The 23,732-nt window shown below is 37.8% G+C and overlaps 1 protein-coding gene across 1 annotated transcript in view; it reads right to left on the bottom strand.

Moving 5' to 3' along the window:
- Positions 1–668: 668 nt before the first annotated feature.
- The window catches only part of TAFA3 (TAFA chemokine like family member 3), a 108,774-nt gene continuing 85,710 nt past the window's right edge, over positions 669–23,732 (bottom strand). Inside the window, exons 4-6 of the mRNA XM_007422687.3 lie at positions 21,274–21,423; positions 8,956–9,080; positions 669–2,612 (exon numbers count right to left, since the gene is read on the bottom strand). Coding sequence (XP_007422749.1) covers positions 2,601–2,612; positions 8,956–9,080; positions 21,274–21,423 — 287 coding nt within the window. The 3' untranslated portion in view covers positions 669–2,600. The remainder of the gene's footprint in view (positions 2,613–8,955; positions 9,081–21,273; positions 21,424–23,732) is intronic.

Genomic DNA, 23,732 nt, shown 5'->3' with positions numbered 1-23,732 from the left:
CAAGGTAGGGAAAGCCTGCAGAACATAATTTCTTGAATCCTTACAACCCCTTTATCAACAGTAGCCATATGGGGCATCTGTATTTTCTTTGTGTAACCAAGTATTGTGCTTTTGTCTGTGTGTGTGTGTGTGTATGCCTGTAAAGGCCTAATCAGGGATGAAGCATTATGTGTTGTCTGTGTATGTGTGTTTGTGTCTAATCAGAGTAGTGCATACATTATCTCTATGTGAGAGACAGCAAAAGAGAGATTAGAAGGGTCTAATCAAGGCAGACATATATGTGTGGCCTCTGTGGGTCTTGTGTGTAAGAATGCACTGGGAAACATGAAGAAGACTGCATATATTCTGCGCTGGCGGATGTGATGGGGAACAGGGAAAGGTGCTTACAGTGGAGCAGTTGACAATACTCCAATCCCATATCCTATAGGGATATGCTGGGAGATATTTTTCTAGGAGTTTTTTCCTTCTCAGCCCCCTGCCTGATGAAGCCTATTTTTTAACTTGATCTTTTTCTTGCCAGCTTCTCTCGTGCTTCAGATTTGGGCCCATTCTTTTTAGTTTCCCAGTGATGGACAGACAGGCAGACAGAGATTGAATCCAGACCTGCCTTACACAATTTCTGTCTAATTTTCCATTGGGTTGGAAATAATAAAAAACAAGCCTTGCAGAGATTAAAACGAACTTTAATATTTCACAGTCTGGTATTTACATAGCATCTGAAGCAAGTAAAACATAGTCTGTTACAAAAACGTTGAGATAACAAAGTCAGCAGGTCGTACAGTCACAGCATGGAGGCCAGGCCACTCCAAAACAGGACAGGGCAAGGCAAAGTTTGGAAGGTGCATCTGCTTGCCCACTACATTCTTCCTGGATACTCCAATCCATCTAAATTAGTTGGAATTAGATATTGACTTTGGATATTACTTTGCAATTTATATACTCTCAGCCTCATTCCTAGATTATATCAACAGAACTTCAGGAATCAAGGTAGCCATAATAGGATACAGATATGGAACATTTTTACAGATGCTCATAAACTGGGAGTGGATTTCAATAGTTAACTAGGAAAGATTAATAATGAGTTATGTTAAAGGAAACCTGTCTCCACCCTCATAACTAATGTTCCCATTTACCATGAAATGTTATGTAGGCCCTAAATATAGTTTTCCACTGGGAAGCCAGATTATCAAAATATGACATCAATTTTGCCAGAGATAATGCTGTTCTATGTCTGTTGGTTTCCTCTAGCAGCCTTAAAAAAATTCTCTCCAAAACCTTGTATTAACTAGCCAAAGTCAAGTGGAGGCTCCTTCATCCCCTAATACATATAGGGAGTTTAGCATTATTTTTTTTAAAGAATAGATTATTAAAAACAATAATTTGCCCCTGAGAGGGATTTGTACTCATTACAGTTGTCAGTTACAAGCATTTATTTAATACTAAATGGGTAATTAAACTAACTCAAGTCTCCAAATAAAATTTAAATTCAACCAAGCACAACACAGCAAAGCGAAAGATAATACTTTCCTCATTCTCAGACTTTTAATAGAATTTCCCCAACAAATATCCTTATAACTTTAAAGGTATCAAAGACTTAAAACTATAATAAGCCTGATTAAAGTAATTGCTGAACTGGGTGAGGGAATGACCAGGGAGAATATCTTTTCTGGAAATCAAATAGAAAATACTTTTTTCATCAAGATTTTGAAACTGTGTCTCTACTATAGGTTTTCCCATAACCTAGGCAAAGAATCTGATCTACTATCTGGATAAATATTGGAACAACTGCATTAACTTTTTTTGAAAGATCAGAGTATGGTTTCTTAGGCCCAGATTCTCAAACCTTGTTATCTATGTAACCAACAAAACATTGACTGGAAATAATCTGTAAATATCCTAATTTTATGCTGAATTGTCATTACATCATCCATTCAACTCCCCAATTCTTTTATCAATCAACACAGCTAGCTTAGAGACACAGGACAGCTAAAAGAAAGGAAAGCTGTTTCCCCCCCCCTTTGGGGCCATCAACAGACTTACGCAGTTAACTATTGGAGAATAGTTAACTGAACAGAAAGGGAAGAAATGCTTTTTTTTTCTTTTTCCTCCTCACAGGTATATCCATGATATGGAATAAAAATTATGGAACAGAAGGGAGTTGTTGTAACTGCATTCAAGACCCAGAATTGTAGAATTCATAACAATTGATGGTTAAATACCTTTGAGGCTGCACTTACTTAATCAGTAGCTGATGCAATATTTTATTTTCAAAAACAAGGAAAAATTTCCAAGATATCTGCCGAGACAGGGATACCAACCCTGTTCTTTAATCCTTGGTATCGTTTTTGCAAAAGGAAGCAGACTGCAGCACCATCCCCTAGGCAGATGTACTTGAGGAAGATTAGTAAAGTGCCCATAAAAAATAGCCATCCTATACCTCAAATGCATTATATCCTGTACCAAGGAAGTCCTCGTATTTCCAACTCTGCAGAGCATACAAGAAGTATCTTGCACCTGAACAAAAGCCATATTGTGCTATTTCTTGGAACGCTGGCCATGTCAATGAAGATGATACCTGATAAGACTGGATCTTCCAAGATCTATCGTGTGACCTGTGAACAGAACAGAACGTATCAAAGAGACCTCTGCCACCCCAAAATCTTTGTGTGGATTTGTATCCCCATATAACTATACTTTTTGCCAAATAAAAATTACATAATACTAAGGTTCAGTCTGTTAATGAATTAGGGCTGTGCATCACTTTGAATTCAAAGTGAAAAGGGTACGTTCGAACATACGTATAGCATCTGTCAGCACTTTCGTAAACCGAATGCATCTCTGCCTAGAATTGTGCTGTAGCTACACAGTGCAGCTGCACCATCCTGGAGAAAGAGCCACACTCCATATGAGTGCCCCTGAGTGGTCAGAAGCATGTTTCCTCTGTCCAATCTGAAGAGCTACATAGCTCAAATATAAATCAGTGCTCTGGAAACAAAACTGAAAAAAGATGACACAATATTCCAGGGCAAGATTAAGATGGAAAAATAGCTTTAAGTCAACAATTGTTACTAGTCTAAGACCAAAGGTTGATGTGAATCAGATGAGTAGCCATGTTAAAGCCATGTTAATCTGTTCCCTTACATTATATACATGTTTATATAATATACCAAGTGATAATGTGGCTTGTTGTTTCTGATTTAAGGTATTTTAACCCCAGTCCATTGTAGCTTACTACATGATTAGTGAGTTGCATGAGCCAGCCAATTATGGTTTATTTCTCTGTAACTATTAAGCAAATCCTGGCTTCGCATGTTGTGTGAACCCATCCCTATCATCTTCCAACTGTAGGCAAATACTGCAGTTTGCATAAACAGCCTAGTTTAGTGGTGGCTGCTGTCTTATGCACACAAGGAATGTCTTTAATTACATGCACAGTCACAAAGAGAAGCAATGAAAGGCAACTCAATCAGGTTTAAAACTGCCAATCACAATCCCATGAATCAAGAGCCTCAACCCAAAAAAGAAAAAAAAAAGGAAAGGAAAGGAAAGGAAAGGAAAGGAAAGGAAAGGAAAGGAAAGGAAAGGAAAGGAAAGGAAAGGAAAGGAAAGGAAAGGAAAGGAAAGATATATTGCAAAAGAGCACGTATGAGATTTATATGGGGGCAGGGAAATCTATTCCAAAATGCTTAAATATTAACATTTCTTATAATTTAATGCCCTCAAGCATTTCCAGGCTTCCAATTTTAAGATTATGTTAAGTGACCTTTTTAGCAGTTAAAGTGGAAGGCATTTTTTAAAAATTTAAAATTCCTCTAGCATAGGTACATTAACATTTTTCAGTCTGAAAAGAAAACCAGGGGCATGCAAACCTCTCAAAATATTTTAAAAGAAATGTATATGCATTTCACAAGAGAAATGAGGAGGAAAAGTCCTGGGAAAAGAAGGTCTGCTTGGCATGATGCTAATGAATTAGGTGGAATCCAGTGTTTCCATCTCTGTGATTCCACATGTCCAATTATTACAATAATTAGTCCATATCAATGTGCCTTAATGTTAAGTCTGGCATGGGTGGAAGCTTCAGAGAGGCAACAGGGCATATGCCCCCCACAAGCCAAGCCCCCCTTCTGGATTGGTGACCAAGCCACTTGTTATCATCAGACTTCTACAATTAAGGAAGCAGTGACTCCAAGAAAAGAAAATCTCTCCTAAAACTCAGACTCCTGAGGCTCCAGCAATTCCTACTTCTTCCATCTCCCAATGCAAAGAAGCTGTGGTCAAAACCAGCTATACTGCCTAGGGAAACTAAAGAGAGGGAGGAAGGGAAGCACTGTCTACTGTTATCCTGTTCTGCCTCTCTTACTCAAGTGGTTGCCTGATCTAGCTTGGCCAGCCTGGTCACTTGCATTTGGGAAAAAAACAACTTTTCTATCACTAAGGCAAGGAGTCTGGTAAGAAAGCAGAAGAGTAGTCCTGGGACTGAGTTAACTCCATGAGCTATGACCCTTGCTGTTACTGAGAAACGCACAGCTGCCAGTACTTTTAGTGTAGGGGACAACACAGGTTGCTCAACTGGGAATGTGAATAAGGAAGGAGAGTCCTTACCAGCTAGAGCTTTGGATGAGACAGCAAAGTAGAAGCCAGAAATATGCGGGTATCTTGCTACCTTGAAGCAAATATATCAGTGACTCCACTGTGATTTAAAAACGGGCCAAATGTATTTTAGCATTTGCTGCTCATCCAATCAGATGAGTGCTCCTCTTTCAAACACTTCGTGGAATGAGGATGCCATGAAACCGTGCTTCTACTTTCAACTAGAAATTAGTGCTGGAGAAGTTAAACAGCCACCAGAATTTTAAGAAGCTATCCACTCTGTACCAGGTGGTAAAGCTGAGGTAAACATTTGTTCCAGTTTTTCAGAAAGCATAGAAACCAATGCCAAGATGCTAGAATGAGCACTACTGGACATCTTATCATTGGGTATTGGTATCTGTGGATGGCATGAGGAACAGCCAACATATGCATCTTGAAAGCACCAATTCAACAAAGCATATTCAGTGTGATTGAGCCACCCTAAGTTTCATTCAGCTGCTATGTCCCTCATCTTTTCATACAACACTAAAAATGAGTACAGGTAGTCCTCATTAATGACAGTTATTGGGACCGGAATTTCCATCACTAAGCGATGCAGTGTAAAGCGCAATGTCACATGAATGCACCACTTAGCAACAGCAGTTCCAGCAGTCACTGGTTACCATCGTTAAGTGAGGACCATGCAGGTCATTAAGCGAAGACCTCACATGACTGAAACTTCCGACTTCCTGCTGGCTTCCCCACTGACTTTGTTTGTGGGAAGCCAGCAGGGAACATTGCAAATTGTGATCACGTGACTGCAGGGAAGCTGCAATGGCCGGAACTTCAAGGACTGGTTGTAACTACCACTTGTTCAGCACCGTTGCAAGTTTGAATGGTCACTGAATGAGTGATTGTTAAATTAGGACCACCTGTAAAGCTCGACTGTTTTAAATTTTAACCTACTATACAAAACGTTTTTGGATACCTATTACTTGACTCCAGTCTCACCCATCCTCTTTGAAGCAAACTGACAAGTTTATATCCATGAAGCCTGAGAACTATGTCAGGTTATAATGTGTGTGGATGGCTATAGTGTCTTCAGATGTTCCATACCCCATTTACCCAATACAAAGTCCTTTTTTATTGATTTCACTGGAGGCCTGGAGATTTGTGTCAAGACAGCCATGAGAACTGTGGATGCATTTTAAATATTCCTATTTAAATTATCTCCCTGGCCATATGTACATGCCAAACAAGAAATATATTCAGCAGGAACAATTTAGCAAATTTACTCCAAAATGGCAGAGATCAAACTAAGAGCATCAGAGGGGGGAAAAAACTGTCCATGTGTACACAGCAGAGACCCATAGTTAACAAGGGATTATATGCATATTATTTAAATGTCCAGCAAGTAACAGTATAGCAGTTTTATCTCATACTTCAAAGACAGAACTAACAGGAGTCAATTTGCTTTAATGCAGAAACTGGATGATCAGATAGAGAAAGACAAATTATAAAATAAATATAGCTCTCTGAAAGCTGTGAAGGCACATACTATTGATGTGAGCGAGGGAGAAGGAATGTGTTTTCTAGATGGAAGTGGTGCTCTTGAATATTCTGAGAATCCACCTATGTTCAGGAAAGAAGGGGATGTTTATTTTCCATACTGCTCACACATCCCAGCGTAATGCAGTGAAGTTGTGGCTGTTTTAAAAAGAGGAAACAGTTCCCCATGGGTAGGTGAGGATGCTCAGCACGTCAGTTAGTCCAAATGAACAGAGGTACCCCTGTTTTTTGCATCCAAGCCTAGGTGCATTCTTGTCTGTCTTCCTCGGGCTCCACATTACTTGGCACTTCCTTATCTCCCTAGGGGAGTATCAGGCTCTCTATTGTTCCTTCACTTCAGCAATTTCTTTGAAAGCACATGCTCCAAAGCCCAATCATCTCTTCCAGCTATGAATGGGACGCCCCAGTTAATAAAGACTGGGCTGTGTTCCGTTGTTTCCAGGGGTTGTGACTAACCCTATGCTCTAGAGGCAGAGTGAATCTTTTGGTGGATGAGTCTGCACGCATATATATCTTTTTAGAGAAGAGGAGGCCATGATGGATAAGCTGATGATGCAAAGTGGGTGGAACCAGGGCTAAAATTTCCTCTTCTTTTTTCTTGGGGTCTTGGAGGGAATTTGGAAATACACAACAGTTTTTTATGTTTCCCGCTTCAAAACGGAGGAAACCACCTGCTAGTTTTCACCTGTTGTGCTGAGATGCTCCAAAGGCATTAAAATAAAATATAATAAATCTTTTCATCTAGTTGAAAGTTGATCAGAACATTAGAAAAGTGTTAGAATGTTTAGAATTGATTAAACTGTTTCATTCAAAACACTTCAGGAAAGTGCCTTGAAGAAGTGCAATTTCCTTTCTGTGTGGGGAAGAGGCTTGGCAATGATGACTATAGGATAAAATTGTTATTCCCAAGGTAGCACCTCCAGAACCCAAGAGAACACAAATACCACAGTGACAATAAAAAAAATCAAAATCAAAAATCAAAATAAAAAGGGTAAGAGATACAGTAAGGTTGATAGAGGGAAGATGGTAGTTTTACTCATCAGGGTTATTTGAGCCAATGGAATCTATTCTGATACCCAATTTTTAAAAAGCATTTCAGGGTGTATATGTTATTGTCTGAGCAAAAGATAAGGAAGGAAAAAACCCTGCCATTTCACAGAGTAATTCTTTGGAGATGTTTGTGTGGAAAGGAGATGGAAGCACGAAGCAGGCAAAGCCTGAAGAATAATTACACTCCACAGTATGAACAATGATTACAAAATTATGCAACTGATTAACCATGACATACATGTAATTACTAATGAGTTTGATAAAATTTTAATTATACCTTGTTCTTCAGAGTATTCAGCAAGCCATGAAAATAATAATCATGTAGTTCTCTGTCACAGATGATTGCTCCAACAGGAGGAGCTGTGACAGGATGAAAACTGTTTGGCTGGATTGAAAGGAAAAGAATAGGAACCCTGCTGCTGGGCAGAAATCTTACGGATGCAGCAACCATCTAGGATCTTCGCTGGAATACTGAGTGAACTTAATGTGCTCTAGTCAGAGACGCTCCTCCTAAATAACCATTAGAATTGCAAATCAATTCCTATCAACTTCTTTTAACTAGACAACTGATATTTTATTAACAGCACTATACTTGTCACTTCTGATTTTGTCACCCTGCTCTTGAATAATAGGAGGATAGATGGGAAAAATGTCTGAACCAAGTAATTTTCAACAGATAAAAATATTTTCCATTATTAAGGAAAACATATTTAAGCTTTCTTGAATTGACCAAACTTGGGAAATGTTTGGTAAGATTTGTTGTTGTTGTTGTTTAAATGTATCTTTCTTCCAATTTTGCCAACAACTTTGCTGTTTCCCTTGTTGTGCACCTTTCGATGGAAAAAGAAATGTTAAATCTGTGCAAGTAGCCACAGGATTATATTAAAATGTACTACTCAGAATACATCAAAATATTAAAGGAATACTCAAGGTTAACCTCTTCATAAAATAGTTGAATATCAAGCTAAACAGGTTTAAAGGGTGACTTTGGGCCAGTCACTCTCTCTCAGCTCAACTCACCTCACAGGGTTCTTGTTGTGGGCAAAATAAGAGGAGGAAGGAGTGTTAGATATGTTCGTTGCCTTGAGTTATTTATAAAAACAATAAAGGTGGGATAAAAAAATCGATTAATCTATTATTATTAATTAAATAGCTATAGAAATGGTAGTATGTATATGAAAGATAGGTGGCATGGAAAACAGGAAGTGACTACTGTATTATGTCCTTTTTCCATATAATCATCTCATCAGCTATGGAGTTTCATTGCTTGCCTGTCATGTGGCTTCTTACATTGTTTTCTATTATACCTCCTGCCACTGTACTGACCACAGCAATCCTTCATAGCCAGGCACAATAGTAGCTGCTTGCCAATAAAAAATAAGCTCAAGAACAAGGGCACTTTGATAGTGCCCATGGGACAATCAACCCATAAAAAAACCTTATCCTTTGCTTATATTGCTTCCCCACTGTGTTTCCTTTCTTTCCCTCAACATGAGTTTGTAACCTATTTTTACTAAGATCCATAGGACAGTTGGCCTGGACAATGGCTGAGAGGTATACTGGAGTCTCTGAGCCATCCCATAGGAGTACTGTTTGGTGTTCTTAGCCCATATGTACTAAACAATAAACAGATCACTGCAATTCTCATTCAGCAGCCCATCTAGTAATTAGATTTTTAAACATTATAAGAATAGTGTACAGTTTGACCAAAACATGTAAGTCTGAGCACTCACTCACTGAGGTTACATTACTTCAGTTAAAACCTACCTTAGTTGTCTTTACTTTGTTTCCAGTACTGCAACTCCATCCAGACAAATCTGGTAGTACTTTACACTCCTCTCCTTCTAGACATGGCTGCATTTGGCACCACCACTTCTGAAGCACTATTGAAGCTATGAGAAAACAAAAGTCATATTGTTAAAAACATCAGCAACAGATTGTTGCTGTAATTTTTCTTAACTTAAATGTATACTTTTACTGAACTCCACAGATCCCAAAGTAAAGATACATCCCACAATGTGTTGCAAGAAGCACTCAGCACATTCTCAGACTTGATTTCAGCTCCAGATGGGTTACAGATGGACATTCAAATCAACATCCTATTATTAAATGCAAGTGAATATGCAGTGTGTGTAAACCAGAGATACTGTAGGCAACCTGATGCTTCCATCTATTTTGGACTTCAAACCCAATCAGCCCCAGCTAGCTTGTCAAAGCAAGAGATTATGGAAGTTGTAATCTAAAACCCTTGGAATATATCATGTTGCTTAACCCTGGTTCATAGAAACTAAAAGAGAAATAAAGCAGATCCTATTAATTCCTACTGTGCCTGCTGGCCAAGCCCTTCTAATGACCATGGAATAGTATTAATGTGTGGCTGGAAACTCTATTTGACCACATTTCCAAAAGCACAGCGTATAAAGTTGTAGATGCATATTGCTTTTTATTTTTAAGACTGTATAATGGCCTCCATGAAGTGTGGCTAGCAGTTGTATTATCATTACAAATGAGTTAGTGAACACTGCTCTATCTCACAAGCACTTTCACAAAATACACTGGTAGGTGGTGACATAGTGTACACAGTACTAGGATGATCAGGGGCTTGCTCTAAAACAGGAGAGAATTAGAAATCTTCTATTTATCCTGCTTATATTTTCATAAGAAATACTTGCATTGATACATCCAGGTTTATTTATTTGTTTATTATTTTGAAATAGGGACTGAGAGAAAAATTCATACCATCCAAAGTTTACCACAAAGCAGAGCTATGGAAGGAAGAAATTACGTTAAAAATAAGAAAATAATGTAATTACAAGGAACGGCATTCTAATTCTTGAGACATTTTCACAGTTTCATAAATATATACATACGCACACCCTTGAACAAAACTCTTATGCAAAGTTCAGCTGCTGATCAAACTACAGTAATCCAAAATTATTTCATGTGGTTGCTCCAATTATTCAGCAAGCAGAGGCAAGATAGCCATTTGTCAAGGATATTTCAACTTAGCATTTTGTATAGAGCTGAGGATGGGACTTGATAGCCAAAATGGACCATTCCAATTCTGTGAAGTTGGTGGGGACCAGTTTGGGACTTCCTGCACCCAGAGTCAGCATTCTTATCACTCAATTATATCCTATTCTGCAATCCTTAAAACTAAAAAGCTATATGGTTACTTTTTATAAGCAGATGAAAAAAAGGTTAAGCAATAAAACAAAGGTGCTTTGTAGAAACACATGAACACATCTTAAAAAACAATTACCACTGAAATTAATCACAACTTTCTATTATAAGCACATTGCAAATAATGAAAATAGTAACCTATATAATACATACTAGGAAAAAAAGAAAGTTTTATCTGATGTCTGAAAACTAAACAAAAAAATTACACTGCAAATGAATAGAACAGTCTCTTGGCAATTTTAATTAAAACAACAACAGTAGCTCTGGAAGGCTGAGAAGTTGAACAGCCAAAAAATGATAGTATGGAACTTACACCTTTCTCAGTCAAAGCCATCCACCTTACAAACTTTTTAAATTCATAGATAGAAAAATAGATATTTACATCTAGAAAGTGTCAAAACAGCAAAGCCAGCACCTCAAGCACTCAAACTCCTAGCCTCTTATAGTTTCTTTTCATTTGTTAGTTCTATATTATTTTAAAAGGAAGCTTTCTAGTTTCTCTAGAAAATCCAGTGTTTCTTCCCACTAATCTTGCCTTGCCACCATCCTTGTCATAAATACTGATCTTTCAATGCCATCCACTAATTCTAGCTTACTTTCTTGCTATCTTTCTAGAAGGTATTTCTCCTTTCATATTTTCAGTTTTGGTGTAGCACTGAACAAAACTTGGTGACAGCTAACGTATGCATGTCCTTGGGGGCATGTTGCAAGCAAGTAATACCTCATTCAATACCTTTGAAAGTGATAGCCAGAATGTTGTGTTGAAACTTGGGAGGCCCAGTTGTAAATTGTCATTTATTTCATTTTGGACATAATTCTGCCTTTCTCCTCCCTCATGAAAACAAAAACAAAAACCATTGCCATGCAGAATTACAACTAATTATGTGCACGTTTATGTACATAGAACAAACATATATTCAAAATCTAGAGCCAGGTGTAGTATAACTGCGTGGATTTCACCACACATACACATAAGGGCATAAACAGAAATCTCAGGACCTCAAGCAAACTTTTCAGAATGGGTCCCTATGGAAAGTTGAATTGCCCTGAAATGTTATGTGCAGCTGTCAACATTTTTTCTCTGCAATGGTCTGTCAGGTACAGAGTATGGGCATGTAACCAGCTGCAGATAAAAAAGGGGGTTTAACCCTTTAAGGGTAAACTCCTTAAAACTGAAGCAATGGTGAACTTTCAAGCTGAATGGCCATGGACTAGTTTTCTTTTGTTCTGATGTTTCACCAACAGCTATGGCTGGTATCTTCAGAGGCAGAGTGAGCTGCTTTGTGATATACCTCTCGGCAGCTCACAGGCAACTAAAATGGGCTGACTGGCTGTTGTATTTGACCCTGGCAAGCTAGTTTCTGATTGGTCCATGTCACAGGTGTCCAGGAAAGCTGGTTCCTGTTTTGGTTCCTTTTCCAATCGGTCCATTCTGAAGAAATTCTAAAAGTACCAGTTCCTGATTGGTCTGTAACAGGCTGCTGATTGGTTCCTTATGTAGATGGACTTCTGCTTGGTTTATTTTAGATAATTTCAGAATTGGTTTATTCACTAAAAGTCTTGTAAATACAATGGCTGGTGTGGGTCTTCCAGGCCGGCGAAACATTAGGAAACAAAACTTCCAGAACATGGCCACACAGCCCGGAAGACCCACACCAGCCATCGTATTCCAGCCGTGAAAGCCTTCGACAATACATTGAATGTCCTGTAAATACACTTTGCATTAAGCTTATATAGCAATAAACAGCACTACTGTCTACTGCATGAGTATTTCTGGCTTCGTTCCTATCCGTTTCCACCCTCCAATGCTAAGAAACCTCAGGTGTAAACCTGCCTACACACACACACACACACACACACACACACACACACACAGAGCCATGCATACCCATCTCCATCACTCAAAGTTCCTTAATTTTTACATTTCATTTCCTGGAATTGTTTCATTAATTCATTGTGTAAATACATACTGCTCTGACACTGGGTTGGGTTACCATCGTCTTTCCATTCAGGAAGGCAATGTAGAAGCATGTAGAAATTAGGGACAGAATAGCTAGAATAGCTGGGGATGGGCAAGGAGAAAAAATTGAGCCCCAGAAATGATATTGGGAATTCCCGCTCTTTTTCTACAACTAAATTGAGAATCCAGAAATGGAGAACCACAATTATAGTGGGACAAAATACTTATTTAAAAATGGAAAACATCTGTAAAACAAAGCTTCTACATATAGCTTACGCAGTTTCCTTACATAGATGGGTTTAACACTCTTTTAAAACATTGCTAGACTTGTGTTTAAGAAACTGGATTAGAACTCTTTCCTTTGCTGCTGATTTGTATCCTGGGAAGAAGGCTGATTTGTATTCTGAACAGATCGATGTAATTATAGTTTTTTCACTTGTTTTGCACTACTGCAGTTGCCTTGGAGTAGGGGAGAGACAGGAAGTTCCAGCAGCTTCCCTCTTCCCAGCCCCTTCTGAGATATGGGCAAGCCACCTTAGAAATCAGATCAAACCCAGATCACAGCATGGAAGAGGGGATGTGCCAAGCAAAAGCACTTGGAGAACTCTCTTATACTTCATTGCACCCTCCTCAGATTCTGTGACCCATCAGCCAGGCTATTTTTAGATAAGGCTTAGCATTATTTCAAAAGAACACTGTGTTCAGAAGTATGGTAACTGATGTGTTATATGTGCAGAGCACCTTTCTGCCTGCCACCTGTTAAGTCAAGCAGTTTAACCCATCATCCAAAGCACTTACCAACATTCATCTAACCCTGCCCCAGCACATGTTAAGGAGAGAAATTTGTGGTTTTCCTACTAGCAGGTGATACTTAGTGGAGGAGAAATGAAGCTGGGGGCATCCATTAATCACTTTCCTTAATTTGTCCCACAGTAATACAATAAGAACCGTACCACTCACTGGCCTCATTACTAAAGTAAATTGGGCTTGGTTATTGGGGCAGCAATTTTGATGCCAACATACTATTCTGCCAGCTGAAAGAATAGTGGATTGCACTATCACACAGTTGTCTGGCTATGCCCTAAATCTTTAGGAAGGACCACATGAAGGAAAGATAGAGTGGGAAGTGCTTTTAAGGGAGTATCATAGCTCCACTCAAAAGAAGCAATGCTGATTGGAGCAGGAATCCAAGAAGAAAGTCTTAAAATATATCTTTATTAGTTGTGTTTTCTACAGAAATCAATACTGTTAATCATATGATCATACAGGGTGACACTAGAATAGTATGAAAGCAGGGCCCATAACCAAGCCTACGGTTAAAAAAAAAAAAGATCAAAATTGGAACGATTGCCAATCATATTCCCCAAAGCTAGGGGCCATGTTCCATTACTAAAGGATAGATAAGGACTGATAGATGTTGGCAGGAAGCATATAGCTAACAGAATTGGTTAGGAGAGGTTTTTTTTTTTTTTTGCATAAGTATTTTGCTGGTTTGGGACAGCTTCAAAGGGCCAAGACATGTTAATGACAACTGACCAAAAACAAGCTGTTATGAAAGGTTAACTAGCTGGGCTTTTGGACCCACAGGTTCCCTGCTTTTCTCATGACTTCTGCCTCCATATGCTTTTAGGCCTGGGAAACTAGATACAGGCAGAAGGATCTCAGTCTGCCCTTTGTTGACATACCAACATTGATTCCACTCCACCTGTCAGCTCCCTCTTATACCATGGTAAGGCAGCTGTAATGCAAAAGCTGAGAATACAGAAAACTGACAAATAAGCAAACAATGTTGCATGGTGTGCTGCCCTCATGAGCACAAAACAGTGAGTCTCAGGCTGCCTGTTCCCCCTTCTCTGCTTCTGCAGTCAGTTTTACCACCTCATTCAAACTAACCAGAATCTCTCATTAGGTCTGAAAGGGGGGAATTCTGGTTAGCTTATACTATGGTTTGTTAACAAGTCAGATTCATAAAGCATGTTTGTTTTATCCAACATAGCTTAAGGTAACCAGTGTTCCTCTCAGTTTGGATAAGTTTAAATATGACTCTTCCTTGTATATTCAGGAGAGAGGACTGCATGAGCCTAAAAATCACAATTTCTAATGCAAGGTAGTGCTGCACCACCATTTAACACTAGAATTAAGGAGGAGAAGAGATCAAAATGGATTTATCCACTATAAGGAGCAGATACCGGGGCAATATGGGTTAATAATCAGTGGGAACCCAGTTACTGCACAGCTATTTCTCCACTAGTGACTTACAGTGTTTTCTAATATCAGTTGCTTAGGCTGTCCTCATAAACTGGCAAATCAATGAATGATAGTCTAAAGTCCCTAGTGAAAAAAATTATCTTAAACATATACATTTTTATTTAGAGTGTTTTTTTAAGCGAGATTATAACATCTTTGTTACATAATTGATTTTTGTCCAGAAAGAGCAGCAGAGCCAGAAATCTAAGAGTCTGTAAAGGATTGTGGCTATTTTTTTCTATCAACAAGTTAAGTATAATTATGTGCTTCTTCCAATGATCAAATTAAACTACATCCAGACAATATTTCTTGCAAATATTCACCTGGGTACTAAATCATCACTAACTTATAAGAGTACCTGTAATTTTGTCAGTCTAGAATATAAGCACAAAAAAGATCTGGTCCAAAAGTGTTATCATCACTAAGACAAATTGCCTACGCGGTGGTGAACAGTAAGTGATACTTTGTATTTTGTATACAAGAACTTGATTGCTATCAGCCATTGTTCTCCTCTTCTTCTTCTTTCTTCTCCTAACCAGATTTAATTTGATAAAATAGCTAAGAACTTCTCAAAATGCTTCTTTTAATCCTGCAAAATGACACTATTAATTCCTTTGCTCTGCATTATCATGAATGCATATTAAAGACTTTAAACTTTCTTGTACTTTTAGTTTTAAACCTTGTTAACTTCCCTTGAATTTGGGTACCAATCATCCTTCCCTTTTCTCTGACTCTCAACACGTTCACATGTTTAATTCAACATCCTTTACTAAGGCTGTGCTCTAATCCTGTCCTGTTTACAGCCCCCAAAGCTATAAATTCTTTGTCGCGGAGCTAGCTGTCTCTGAATAGCCAAAGGCAAGCAAACTCAGTTAGAAATAAGAGTCTCTCCCCCCACCCCATGTCCATTACTTCCCCCTTCCCCCATTGCCCGAAGAAAAAGCCAGCCGGTCCTGATCCCATTAGCACCTACTCTCAACCATTCACTGTGCCTTAATTCTGGGAGCCTTAACAGTCATCTTATTTTAGGATTAGAACACAGCTCCAATTGTAACAGCTCCTCTTCTTCAGCTGTTTCTGCCTCTGGCTCCTCCTCAAATGTGGCTGAGACTCCTCATTTTCCTGTAAGTTTTGGCCTTGTGAAAACATCACCACCACCACCATCTCTTCCTCTTTTGAATACCATCTTGTCAGGTGCCTAGCCTCCGTTTCTTAACACAAGCATTGACTTTAGAGCTGATTTAATAACAAATAAGGTGGGAGAACTACTTTCCTCAAGATGTAGGCTTTGTTAGGGGAGTTCATCAATAATGGAAGTATTTTAAGATAAATGGTCATTTCATGAAACAAAATGGTGATGGTAAAATTTCATGATGGTAACATTTGTATCTAACTTTGCAGCACAGAGGTTACCCAGAAAGAATTATGGTTCCATCTAGATATTTCAAACCCCAGTGTGAAATTTAGTCCTTCAGCCTCTCATCTTAACTTTCTCTCCCTCCTTCTGGGGTGCCTGGGATAGCATTGTTTTTCCATCATAAAATAATTATCTTTTTTGTTACTCTCTCCATGCACTGTAAAACCATAATTCTTCCTAAATTGCAAATTTGGCATATATAATTCAAAATCACATTCCATCTTTAAACCATATTACTCCTCACAGAACCATATTAACAATTTATGGATATTATGCCAAGTCAGGACAATGGTGGAGTAATCCATATTATATGTCTAAGTGTCCCTTCCATCATCTTGCTGCTTTCATCAAAATGATTTTTATGTGCACATGATATGAAGATGCACATACAAAGGGGTGGAGCTCATATTGCAACACTGCTTTCATCATTCTGTGCCCTTTGTCCCCACCTGTGGACACTACTGCCCTCCATCATTTCAAACTTCCAGCATAATGATATTGACAGCAAACCCCTTTAAAACATTCTGCAAAGTGTCCAGCAAGGATGTAAAGATGTTTTGCTGGATTATTCTCTTCTTAAGATCATAAGAAACATACTTAATTGGAACTCTTCACCACTGATTTTCTTAATACAGGGAGTTCTAACACTTTATTTGAAAGTTCTTGCAAAGAACTAATATCCGTCCTAACAATACGTCTTTAATAGTCTGCAAAAGATACTACACATTTAGAATTGTCCAAAACACATTTCAGTGTTGATAGTAGGACAAGAGTTTGGGATGCTGCTATAGCATCTGGACTAAAATGTTAAATCAAAATTTGCATTAACTGAACATGTTGGCATTCCAGTTTTAGATGGTCCAATTTCCTCTTGAAATAACTCAAATGGTTTCAAAAGTTATTTTAAAGTATTAATACTCCTATCAGCACAAAAATTCCAAATGAAAAATTTACCTGAAATTATTCTTGTCAATAAGGGTCAAAATTATACCTCTGTCCCAGCATCTTCCAAAAACACCTTGCAGCCTTTAATGCTGGAAATACAACTGAATTTTGATCACAAAAAGGACCCCAGCCCCTGCAAAGATATTGAAGGGATTATATAAAATATTTCTAATTGTGCCCACAGTGAGTGATTTTTGGACTTGGCCTCTTCAATTCCATAATGAAATAGAGGTCAAAATATATGTCCACTGTTAAAGCTGAAGGCCGGGAATGGTTTTTAACCCCATCACATTTTCTCTCCCATCCTAATTTTCTTTTTGCTCTCCTTTATCAGTATGGTCAATCCTATATATATATTTCTCCCTCAATCAATTTTCTTCTCAGATTCTTGCTTCTCTACTAGTGCTCTTATACATACATGTTATTGTAAGAGGGCACAGGGCAACAGAATAAACACCACGCATGGAGCAGCCATTTAATTTGCCAAAGCCCAGCATCTGTTCATCCATCCTGTCATTCTCCTAATAGCATATATTGCTTATGGCTTGTACATATGCCCTATACAAAGCTACTGCCACCCAAATTCACCTTCCATATAATTTCTAGAACTTCTGTTTTCAATTAGAAGGTTTTGAATTTCCCATGACTTTACAATAGCTCAAACAGTGATTTGATGACTTGAAGACAATAGATACATCATTTATATCATTATTATATTATATTATATTATATTATATTATATTATATTATATTATATTATATTATATTATATAGTTCTGGCATCCACATTTTTTCCCTTTTTCTTTTTTCTTTGCACTTTAATTGCTAAGGAATGCCAAAATGATTTTAAGAACTATATGTCTAACTTGAAACTCATGTGTGCACGATGATTTCAGTGAAATCTCAATGGGTAATTTTAGGGAAATGCTTTGTTCACATAAACTGAAACACTTTTGTGAAGCTGCTAGGAAATGCTAGTCTTTCAGGGGAATAGTATCCTATGTTTTTTAAGTAGTTTCTTGGCATCACATATAAATCCATTTGCACCAACCAAGCTGCCAAGCCAATCAATAATGTACCAGCAGAGGCTTTGAGCCACTTCAGATAGATCCCGAATGACACTGTTCAATAAAATATAGATGGGCTGAGTTTTTTTTAGCAGTTTGCACAGGTGATTAGATTGGATGCTTTCATTCATATGCGCTGTGCCTATTTTGTAGTAACAAGTTTTTCTACTTTTTTTTTAAGTAGACTTTCAGAGAGAAGGAATCTTAGATATTGTAGCTAAACTGACCTTCCAACAAGAAAAAAAAAAGGAAATGTAAATGTAGCCATTTAAACAAATCTCTTTCAAAGTTAAAATAAGAAGCAACTGTGCATAAAATATTGCCTTCCGAAGTCAAAACTGGGCAATAATTAAGGTTTCAATTGAAAAGCTATTTATTAGAAAGAAATCTTATTAAAATCTATAGTCAATTTTCAGAAAAAGTGGGAGAACCACTGTTTTGCTAAAACCAGTTAAATAATTAATGCACAGCTTAAAATCTACAATAGTATACAATTTTGAAATATCACACGCATATACAAACAGCTACTAAAAATTATTTCTATAGTTCATCTCTTCCATATAATATATGTTGGCATTCTATGTCCAAAATCTCTTAGCAAAGCAGATTCTTCTTTGCCCAGGATAGAGGAAGACGCCACTTAAAATCACAAACTGACTACAGTACTTACTGTACCAATTTCCTTTAAAAAATACTAAGCAGTGATAACATACCATTGTATCTATACTATTGAGGAAGGCGATGTGACTGACCTAGGGCTCCTGGCCTGTTTTGTATATTTTTATTCCACATCAGATTTCATTTCCAGTAGTGGCAAAGTGTTGGTGGCCACAAATTTCTAGGAAGAATAGGAAACTAATAAGAGTATGTCTCTTCAATATACAACTCTATTAGATGTGAGCTAGGATATTTACTTAATTATTTCACATTTTGGATATCTAAGTAATACATATTACAGACTATCATAGAAGGGCTCTACAATCAGCCTGAAAGATTGCAAATTATAACCATTTTATTGGTTATAACAGAATTACTCTGTGAAGCTTCTCTAAGAGAGGTTGAAAATATGTGCTTGAATGAAGGTGTTTGTTGTTGCAAAAGAAAGAAAACAGATGGAACCTGTTGAGAAACTTCAGGAACTTTCCCATATGTGGACAGTAAATTAGTCTTAGGTCATATCCCAACTGAGTCTTGAAGTCACAGGGCCAGTCATATTCTGCCAGACTATAAAACTGTTTTGAGGATGAATGAGTTTGGAATTCTAACAAAACATGTTAGATGTCCATTTTACTGGGCAGCATACCTATTTTCCCAAGTTTTACTAAGCCATCTTCAAACTGTGTTTCTGCCTGAATGTACAACAGTATCATCATTTTGATTATAAGCTCAAAAAAAAAAAAGGCAGAAAACCTTAAAGAAATTAGGCAAATTGTGCAGCAAAATAAATAAATAATAAGTAAAAAACAGCAGACTTTGCAGTGCCTGACAACCCATTTTTTCTGTTCCAAAAATACTAATTGAAAAACATTCAGTTATGCCCAACGTCTTAACTAAGTTATCCTAGCCTTTATTTGGAGAAAAGTCAGACTACTAGCCCATCTAGCTTAGTGTTGCTTCTTCAACCTGGTGTTCTCCAAGTTTTTTGGACAATAGCTCCTATAATTTGTGTTCAACTTGGTCAATAACACTAAAGTAGAGGTCCACCTTAACTGCTACAAGGTGGCCCACACTGAAAACATGGTTGCAAGGCTTTTTTAATCCTACCTGGAGGTTCCAGGAGTTGAACCAATGACACTTAGAATAAGCATTTGGCTTACCACTTATCTATAGTGCTTTCCAAATCTTGGCCTACCCAAACAGATACTGTGATGCTGTACAAATTCAAAACCAGGATTGGGATATAGAAATATCAGCATTCCTTATCATACAAAATTATACCAATTGGCTAATCATGGTTGCCATTATTTGCTTTGAATGACCATCAGAGACTCATTGACACTTTGAGCACAACTACATATATATTTGTATTCAAAGTTAAGTACACCATCCAAGTTAGTCTCCCAGTATCATTTTATTAACTGTTAGTAATAATTTGTACTTCCAGATATATCCTAGTAAGATTAGAAGATTATAACTGGTGAAGTCTATGCAGTGCTTTAAATCTGAAAGCAAAAAAAAAAAAAAATGCTCTGAGCATGCAGAGGCACTCATATAGCAGCTATCTATAACCCTTTAAATAAGCCAAGTCATTTCTTGGGATTGTGTAGCTGCATTTGGTTTAAAGAGTTGTAGAGTTGAAGTCCATGCCTGCTCCCACATGCTCTAAAGCAGTGATTCTCAACCTTTTTGAAGCTGCCGCCCCCCTAAGGAGCGAAAATTTTTTCAACACCACGCTTTGGGGGGGGGGAGTTACTGAATTATAAGAGGCAAAAATTTTAAGTAATTTTTTTCAGTAGACTTACACACCAAATTTGTTCGATTTAACTCGATACTTTTGCCCTGGAAGGTAATTGCATTCCTTTTATTAAAATTAAAATGACTAATGCAAGAAAAATGAGGCGAACAAAAAGCAACTCAAGAAACATGGGTCAAATCAAACATTCATATTGAAAGGACGCTCAACCCATGCACTGCGATTAATTGCGCGGGAAGACAGCTGACGCACGCGCTGCGATTAATCGCGCGGGAAAACAGCTGACCCATGCGTTGTGCTGGTTGGGATCAGAGAAGAATCGTAGTGTCGAGTTCTTCAAGGTCATCCTACCTAAAATACAAATTCGTCTCACCATTCTTAGAAGTGCGTGAGGGCAGCTGTCGCGTAAGTTCGTTTTATTGCTGGTACGAATGGTGTAAACCGGTTAATCGACTTAATAAATTTTTTGGGGAGTTTTAAAATTAAGTTCGAATGCCAAAACGTGCTCATCGCTCCTCTACCACCCAAAATATGCCCACCGCCCCCCTACCACCCAAAACAAGTTCACCACCCCTCAGCATCCTCCCACCGCCCCCTGGGGGTGGTACCACCCCCGTTGAGAACCAATGCTCTAAAGCATACTTCTGCCTTCAAATCAAAAGCACTGCACAGCCCTGTTACTTACTGCAGTAAATATATAGCTGACGTTGCTTAAACTACAGGACCAGATTTGATATAAATCTCTTAGCAAGCACAGCTTTCCAGACTTAAAGGCTCTAGAGTTATGAATCCATCTCTTGATCTAGCTACATCCATGACCAAACATTCACGCTGCAGACACCTGTATACTTACCATCTACACATGAAGGAGCAGCACGTGTTGTCCCAGCCACCTGACCTGGAAAGCAGGAACATTTCACTGTTTGGGAGCGCTCTTCAATCTTATTCTTATTGCAGCATCTGTGGGCAGCAATGACTTCACACGTGCCAGGTTCTATGTGCACTGCAGGGAAGGAAAGCATATGGTACTCCTATGTTTCAGGAGTAAAAAGACATATAATATTGTACGTGTGGGATAAAAAAAATTAAGGAACAACCTGGAAATAGAGCAAAAAGCTTAGCAGTACTTTAAAAACTTTTGCTAAATGCATTGAGTAAGAGCTGAGAAAAAAGTACAATTTTCAGCAGCCAAATACTGTATCAGAAAAGGGTACATATATTTGAAAAAAAAAAACAAAACCCATTCACAAATTGTCATTGGACAGCTCAGCTGACTCTGAAACACTAGCTGGTATTTAAAATAAAAGGTAAGATTAACTGTATTTATGGATAAATTCAGTGGTATAAAAATTCTAAAGGCACTAGCACTGGCTAATGTTGATTCCATAAAAGGGTTCCTCATCAAAACATTCCAATCTGAAAAAGTTCATTGGTAGCATGTTCTTGTCATAAACTCTGGCAAACCTGCCTGAATAAAATGTCATACAAGCCACAAAAGAGTACTTTTAGATAGCAATATCCAAATGAGCTTGCCCTGTACATCAGCTTTCCCTGACTTGTTGTCTTTCAGATGTATTGAGACTGCAACCAACAGAATTCCTATTCCCTAATAATCTGGAGAAATTCCATGATAGGAAAGGCTGATATAGATTTACTCACAACTTCACTCCTTTTAGAATCTTCATTGATCCAAAACTCAGAAAAATTACATCTCATGACAATGGAAGTAATAGAAATCAAATTCAAGTCAGCTGAAGCTGATTTCCTAGATCAATTTCAACTTAATAATTTTGTAGATTCCCATTCCTCTCATTGTTCTACTTGCTTTTTTCTCCTTCTATCCCAGTGTCTAAAATTTATCATTTTTGAACATGATGACCAACTTGGGATCCAGGATTTTATGTAGAAGTGCATTTGCCTTCCATAGAAACCATAATCTAAAAGATTTATAGATGAGATGCAATTTAATCCAAGAGCCTTATGTCTTTTATTTCCTTTTCTGTTATTCCAGCAAGTAACAAAGTTCTCTGAAACTAATAAAGCTATATTTTACAATATTACATTCCACTTCCTTTCCGTGGCTAGGTTTGAGTCAGCTGATATATTATGTATATATCTCAGATGAATTGATTTTTTCTCCTTACTGTCATTTAATTGACATATGCTTATCACTAAAATAAAGAGGCTTGAGAATGGTTTTTGAGAACTCAAGTAAAAGAAACGCTTCATATTTCTTAAGTGTCGATCATTTGATGACTCATGCTTCCTTTTTGCTATTAATAATGTAATATAAGAGAATGTGCTTAAATGGAATTGTTGTCATCTCAGGGGCATCGGCAAAACATTTTCCAGGACCTTCAGGAGCAAAGGTAAGCAACCTTTTTGAGGGAGGGAGCGTACCTGAACTGTTGAAAGCATGTCATGGGCATTCTTACAAAATGGCTGCCATGGATACATGGACTACCCCATTTATTAGACATTTATAAGAAGTCAAACTAGTGAGATTGACTCTCCTGACTAGTCAATGCTCCTTGTTACCTCAGCATACTGTTTCCTTTGTGGGGAGAGGCAATTGGCACATTTCATAACTATCCTGGGACTTCATTCACTCACTGTTTTTATTCTCAGGAATACCTAAAATTTCCATGTATTTCTTGAAAATACAGGTGACACTACAGGCTGGTTCTCTAATTTAAGCCAGGCCTGTGCAGATTGTAGTTGTTTTTACATAAGGCATTTTGCCTCACCAAGAGTATGGCATTATTCTACCTCTGCAAAGTGTCAAGATTGATCTGACTTAGTCTTCTTATTCCATAGAAATAGCTTTGCTTCCATGCATGTGCTGCATTGTAGCCCCTTTTGCCACAAGAAGCGAAGCATCATGGCTGCTCAGCTGGTCTAAAATAGGGAGCTGTGGCACTTTACAGAGGCACTTTAAAGGAGTGCTTTGCTTGGACTTTCATATGGCTGCAGACATAATTCCAACTGTGGGACTGTTCACAAGAATGACACAGTTAATTAAATGACTAATTTCCCTGGAATTATTTCATTTTTTTAAAAAAATAGAACTACATTAACATCCTCCTTGACATTTTGTTCAATATCTCTAAATCTGTAAACAAGCAAAGCCAGAAGTATTGAAATAATTTTCTTAAATGTTCATTTTTTTTTTCAAATCACTACCTATCTACATCAGAAAAAGAGAAAAAACAATTTATCTCCATATTCCAAATCATTATGTGAAGAACTGTGAATTCTAAAAGCATAGCTGATTGGATTTGCTAGAGCTGTGGTTAAGAAATTACTAATCTC

Source organism: Python bivittatus, unplaced genomic scaffold (genome assembly GCF_059951505.1).
Source record: "Python bivittatus isolate LINGU-HERP-01145 unplaced genomic scaffold, Pbiv_v1 ctg000700_np1212, whole genome shotgun sequence".
NCBI lineage: Eukaryota > Metazoa > Chordata > Lepidosauria > Squamata > Pythonidae > Python > Python bivittatus.
This window is presented reverse-complemented; position numbering and strand designations above follow the sequence as displayed.